The 6,880-nt window shown below is 37.8% G+C and overlaps 1 protein-coding gene across 1 annotated transcript; it reads left to right on the top strand.

Annotated features, from left to right (window-relative positions):
* Positions 1-226: 226 nt before the first annotated feature.
* On the top strand, positions 227-5,384 carry LOC111331581 (synaptotagmin-11). Its single transcript, XM_022936724.2, has 3 exons — positions 227-806; positions 3,277-3,430; positions 4,067-5,384. Exons 1-3 carry the CDS (start codon positions 444-446, stop codon positions 4,378-4,380), a joined length of 831 nt encoding a protein of 276 aa, XP_022792459.1. The 5' UTR covers positions 227-443; the 3' UTR covers positions 4,381-5,384.
* Positions 5,385-6,880: the final 1,496 nt, after the last annotated feature.

The raw sequence follows: 6,880 nt of genomic DNA, 5'->3' as shown, positions 1-6,880 counted from the left end.
CAGCTGTACCTTTTTAGAACCAAACAAAATTATGCAATCACATCTCAGCAGAAGATTTCTAGTAAAATACAATTTTATTCGCGATTTTCTCATGCTTTATTTAAAAAGAGGGAAAAAAAATTCTGAAACAGCACATTTAATGGTAATGTTCCCAAGATTAATGTTAATGATATTCCCTCTGCGTCGGAGCTGTCAAAGTCATTATACTTAGGATAAAAATAAAGAAGTCAGTCAAACATGAATATTTAATTTATGGAGGTCTTCCAAATGATTTTGTTTACCTCAGGCACGTTTGTACAAAAGTTTTCGCCTTTGTTGTACGTCTGCAGGGGATTATTCACATCAAGAATTTCAATCAAATGATTGAACTTAAGCGAGGGATATCGCGAGCATATTCATTCACGCAGACACATTACAAACCCTTTCGAAGGAGACTTTGAATAATGGGAAATAAGCAAGGTACTTCGTCTGTATTTCAAGACGAAGAAGATGAAGAAACTTGGTTTGAATGGATGGAAGCGACGGGCGATCATAGAAATCAGAAAAGGTTGCCCATTTCACCGAGTTCTGATCTATTGGCGGTTCATGCAGTTCAGCCGATGTCTTTAACACCTGGCGTGACCGATACGGCGAAAGAAGCAAAACAAAAATACCGCAGTGAAGCAAAGGCTCTCAGAGGACTTTACTTAGCAAGAGCTAGGACAGAGAATGTATCGATCGACTCATCGTTTCGCGGTGATGCGAAGAATAACAACTATTTACCAAAATTAAGAGAAGATGAAGAATTGGACGTAATGGTTGGCCAGGTGAGTGTAGTTAAGAAAAGAGAACAGGGCAGGATTAGAACAACACGTCACAGCTGACAAGTCAGGCAAAAGTTGTTGTTTTGAGTTCGTCATATTTCACGGTTCTTCCATATGACCAAGAATATGACTAATTTAAGATACGGAGAGGTAACCTAGCCGACTAAATTTTCTTATCCCGCTTGTTCAAAAAATTTTTTTAAAAATCTCTTTAATACAAATTCTGCATAATAGAAAGCATCTCGATAACAATTTAAATGCTAAGAAGTTGGCTCGTTCACCAGAAAGTAAAATCAGAAATGTAAGCCGGAAAATTATTTGGCAACTACGAAGGGAATTGAAAGTACCTTGCTCGTTTTACGGCACTCCGCCGTTATATTGTGTTATTATTTATAATTGTTTGGTTTTTTGGCTCTTGACTATGCTGAGCAAGTAATATGCCGAGAAAGCGAAAATTAAATAGGAACCAGCTTTACCAAACGAAGAAGTCAGTGGTAAGTCATGAATTTATGAAGAGAAAGACAGCACTTTGCAATCTTGTGCTTCGAGACAGTTCTACCGCACTTAACAAATGCTATTCCTTGTTTCAAAGTGCCAGAAAAAAAAGCAATTTATAAGCGCAATTTCGATTCGCTTGGAATATTTTAGAGTGGGAAAATAAGAACAGCAAATCAAATCTTTGTTTCACGTGCGAGAGTCGCAGTTTGAATGACCGACAGTTTGAATCAGTCTTTCAAGATTATTCACTATAAAAATGCATGACTCTCACACGAAAAATATAGCACAATAGACTTCTTTGCAGTCATTTAGACATATGGGCCCCTTAAAGCTCAGTTAAGGAGAGGAGGGAGAAGGGAGATTTAGACACGAATATTCTTTCAAATAGAATTTTGACATGAATCAAGAAATCAAAATGATGTAAAAGCTTCGGCAGTTTTTTATGTTGATAAGGAATGACGTCTTACTTTTCTTTTTCCATAGAGACAGCTTCTCTAAATGCAAGCTCGTCAGACCGTTTTTAATTAATTCTATAGCATACGCGAAAAAACAAAACTTTGTTTGCATTAAGCCACGTCTACAGCTCATATATTTGCTCAGTAAATAGCTCAGGTAGTTTTATTTACGACGAAAATGTGTAAAAAAGAGTAACTCGCAAATTTAAATCCTAAGTGTCATTTAAAGTGCTATCGAGGCTTAACTAAGTCCAACGCGAGACGGATTTCTCCGGAAATAGAACTTCCGAGCAAACTTTGGGCAAATTTAGACGGCCAAGTTTTCTTTGATAAAGTATCGCTCGACGATCTTTTCTCGACAAAGTAAAAAATCAAGATTTTGGCGACTTATACCTTGTCCGACTACAAATAACTGAACAAAAATGATTATTACCCAGTGTGGACTACGCAAGGACCTTTACACAAATGATTGCGAGGAAATCGCAGAAAGAAAGTCAACATCAACATGTAATTGCTAAGAGCCCCTCTTTGCATTTGTGATGTGAGTGATATTTTCATCCCGTCGCCAAGTGGCACTTGCCAAAGGCGATTTTCCCGATGCAAATAAAGGCTTCGTAAAACAAAAAAGATCTTGATCATCAAATAAAATCAACAGGAGTAGCACGTTTGCTGACTCTGACCGGCAGTTACAATTATTTGCCGCATCTCAAAGATACGGAAGCGAATAATTATGAATATATTATTCTTCTAAACCAGCCAGCCCTTGAGCAGGTTGAATTCTTGTTACGAGCGACAAGTTACATATAAACACGGTAACTTAAGGAAAATACCTGCATAACCTAAAATGAATATTTGAAAATTTCAACCTAATTTTCCAATTAGGTTTTCGGGTTGTACTATAGCTTGGAATACGCCTTTGTAGCTCAAAACGGACACCCATGCACTAATTTCCGGGCTAAAGTTTTTACGACAACCGATGAAATCGTTAAGGGAGACAAAAAGAAACAGCGAAAATTGAATAAATGATACTTCTCATCAAGTCTTTTACTCCCAAGGTCTCATTAGTAATTTTCCTTACTGTCTGCCATACAGCTATTATAATATTAGTTGAGAGAATTTAGTATTGGATCAACTTATAATCTCCCAATTGATGTTTTTTCTTTATTCTCATCACTTGCCTGCTTGATATTGTATTGGTGATATGAGGACAAAATCTCTGTTGGTCATTCGTGGGAGTTGTATGAATGGTTTAAAACATCAAGACTGGTTTTCACGGACCTCGCGCAGAAGATTCCTTTGCGGGTACTAGAGTCGGTTGTGAATCTCACAACGCTTTGACTACATAAGGCTTTTTAGCTGATTACTAGGGTGACAAAGCGCCCAAAGATGTACTACTTTTTCCATTTTTTTTTTTTCAATTTCTCTTTTCTTCCATATATCGGGAATCTGTAAAAGCCAGTGCAAACGGTATTATCAAAAGTTCAAATTCGTCCTCCTTATATCTATTTAATTCTGGACAGGTATTGCCAGATTTTCCAGCCGGAGAAGTGAACGTGTCGCTGTTTTTCGACAAAGCATCCTATCGTCTGAAGGTAAACATTGTAAAGGCTAGAAACCTCTGCTGCAAGGCACGAGAAGGGAAAAGACAAGATAGATGTGGCGTCAGTTGTTCAGGTACTCTAGTGGTTTTTTACTCGTTATTTGTTTCTAAAACTAGTCATTCGATATAACCTGGCACCCACTTGTGTCTCTTTCTTTTAAAGGCAATTATGTAAACTAAAAATGTGGTAGAGTAAGGATACATTGTATGAAATTTTTATCATTCCTTGATAGTATTAAATTGAATCATATTCAACTTGTGACTAATGCATGAAAATTCGAAAGTACAGGGTTCGAAACTTCGACAGGGCTTGAACTTGACAGGTCTCTTTTGATCCGTTCGAGCGCCAGACTTCAATGTAAGGAGTTTTAGTTCATTGATAGCAAGTCACCCCTAAGTAAGTTGAAGAGTGGGTATGGCACGATGGTGAGGGTACCAGTGCCCGCCTCTTGCCGCTGTAGCCTGGATTTAGTTTTTTGATGGTTCTTGTCCTCGCTCTGAGGGTTTTCCCCAGGTCCTCCAGTTTTCTTCCCTCCACAAACACCTAAATTTAAAATTTCAGTTGGACGTGGATTCAATTAACAAGAAGAGCCGCCTCGTAGAATGTCCACTGCTTAATTCTATCGTTATTCTCAAAATTCTCATGGCTAATATTTGTACCGTTTCACTGCATAATTTATTCACCTCACTGATGAATTTTCAACTTGCAGATTTGTACATAAACGTGTCACTTTCAGAGGGGCAAAAACAACTGGAGTCACATCGAACAGCGAAAAAGAAAGGAAGCAGCGATGTTCTTTTCTACGAAAATTTTGCGTTGGATCTTACCTCTCTTGATGTACGTCAGATAATTCTGCGGTTGACCGCAATGCATTGTTGCAAACATGTAATTAACACTGATCATGTGATTGGTCACGTGGATACGGACGACAAATCACGTGATTCTTCTTTCGGTTCTCATTGGGTAGAGGCGATCACGTCTCCAGGAACGAACGTGAATAGATGGCATACTCTATGGTGTTGAAAAAAAAAAAACAAAACAAAACAAAACAAATAAAATAAAAATTCAATACACCTTATTCCACGCTTCAACATATAAAGCGCGAGAATGCCTAGCGAGTTTCCTAGTATTTTTTCGAGCCCTAAGTGGATCGGAAAATACGAGCCATAAGCAAAATATCCGCTCGTTTTATATGTCAAGCCATTGAATAAGGTGTATGTCACATATTTTATGCGTTCCTTTGCCCTAATATCGTAAAAAGGCGTAATGGTGCATTGATAATTTAGGCTTATGGCCTCGATAAAACTGTTTCTATAAAGACCACAAATAATTAAAGGATAAAAAATAATTTAACTCAGCCATAAGCTGTGCCAATGAGAAATAAAATAATTTGCTTAAAAACCTATTTATCATGCATTTGTGCAGCAGTTTGGGTAGTTAATGCCAACAACTGTTTGATATTCCTCGTTGGTTCAAGGGCTAAAAATTTCCATTTAGGTTGCACTGAACAGCTAATAGATAAAGCAACTTAGAGAGAGAATAAACAAAGTAAGGACTCCTATAAAAATAATAATAACAAAAATAATAGTAATAATAATAATAATAATATAAATAAAATATACTTCCTCTAAGAGGGGTGTGGAATGTAACCTACAAAAAAGAATTCAACAAGAAAGCCATAAAAATGAAAATAAGTATAAAAAACTCCCTTAAACAAGACACGTAAACAGTAATTTAAATTCCTTTTCGACAAAACACATGGTATAGGTCTTTCTTAATAGTTTTGACAAGAAAGCCCATTAGTTCAAGCTCTAAACTGATATATGATGTGTATTCATCATTCAATTCGTAGCTTAGGAAGTCTTGGGAAATTATAATCATATAAACGAATTCAAGGCGTCTAAAAAATATCAAAACATTCTGAAGCCTTTCCCTTGATCGCATTCTGAACAGCAAGACATCGATGTCCAAAGAATACAGAAAACTGGAGGGCACAGGAAACAATAAAGTTGATATATAATAACAAAGATTATTCTGATACAATGAATATATGAAGTTCATATATTTTGAACTGCGGTATTAGATACGTATGATGCACGATCCTCGCAGTAGAGAGCGCTATTTATGCAATAGCGAAAATCAGACCTGAAAAAAGTCTGACCTGAAAAATATCAGGCCTGTACGGGATTCGAACCACTGACCTCTGCGATACTAGTGCAGCGCTTTACCAATTGAGCTATTACGAATCAACGGTTTATTACGAATCAACTTAACGGCCTGCTCCCAGTTGGCTTGATAGCTCAATTGGCAGAGCGCTGCATTAGTATCGCAGAGGTCAGTGGTTCAAATCCCATACAGGCCTGATTTTTTTCAGGTCTGATTTTCGCTATTGCATAAATAGCGCTCTCTACTGCGAGGATCGTGCATCATACGTAAAGATTATTCTCTTGATAATTAGTTGGTTTTCTAGTGGAACTAGTAGAAAATCAGTGCCATGTGTGTCGTTAATGAAGGCATAGTTACACCTTATCAAAATACAGTCGCGAGCCTTCGCTTAGCCTACCAAGCTAAGTCCCACTAACTATACAGTGTGTTTACTTACATTTCTCTATGTCTTCGGGCTTAAAGTGCTTCTCACAGGTAAATACCCCGTCTTTTTCTATCAGTTGGCGTAAGTTAGCATCAACAACTCTAGTTTTAGTGAGCACGTTGAGCCAGTCTTCTCGCCACTTCTTGTATTCTGCGTTTCGCGGCGCCGGTAGCTTCCAGATTCCAATTCCTTTACTTCTCCTACACGTTCCACAGCCAAATACTGAACAATCTTACCCTGGCATTACGTCCACTGACTTTATTAATGTTTTTAGCTATATTTTTAAGGTAAGATGTCGCTCGATCACGGAGAAAATCCAAAAAATTGAACGCTACGTGACCGTCGAAACAAGCCTACGGCGCCATTTTGGATATATGTGTGCAGGATCATTGTCACGTGACCTCGATAAAATCGAGCAATAACCTATCCGACTGAAGTTTGCTGCGTTTCCTAATCAGTCCCCTCTACTAACTTTGATGAAGGCTCCTTTTCTTTACTTATTGCGATGTTAGGTGGAATCAAAAGTACTCTGCAGTGACAAACACGATGAAAAGCATACAAATTACGCAAAAATTTAAGTAATAGAGGACCTTACCATGTTTACAAAGCCTCGTCTAAACACCCTGGGGAATGGGAGAATTCGACAAAGATATGCAGAACTGCTTAAATTCTCCCGTTAACGAAAAAATTCCTCTATTGTTTAAAAAAAAAATTGAAAAATCATTTTATATAAAGTCGGTAATGTAGGAAGTGGTTGCCTGATCTTCCGAGCCTGTGACTCATGTTTTAAACACTGGACTCCAAATCGAATTGGAGTTTGGAATGTTGGTGTTTGCGGAGGGAGGAAAACCAGAGGACCCAAAGAAAAACCCTCGGAGCAAGGACGAGAATCAACATCAAACTCAACCCAAATTTGCCGCCAGGTCCGGGAAT

The sequence above is a fragment of the Stylophora pistillata genome, chromosome 3 (genome assembly GCF_964205215.1).
Source record: "Stylophora pistillata chromosome 3, jaStyPist1.2, whole genome shotgun sequence".
Lineage (NCBI taxonomy): Eukaryota > Metazoa > Cnidaria > Anthozoa > Scleractinia > Pocilloporidae > Stylophora > Stylophora pistillata.
The sequence above is the reverse complement of the archived record's forward strand: the minus strand, read 5'-3'. Positions and strand labels throughout refer to the sequence as shown.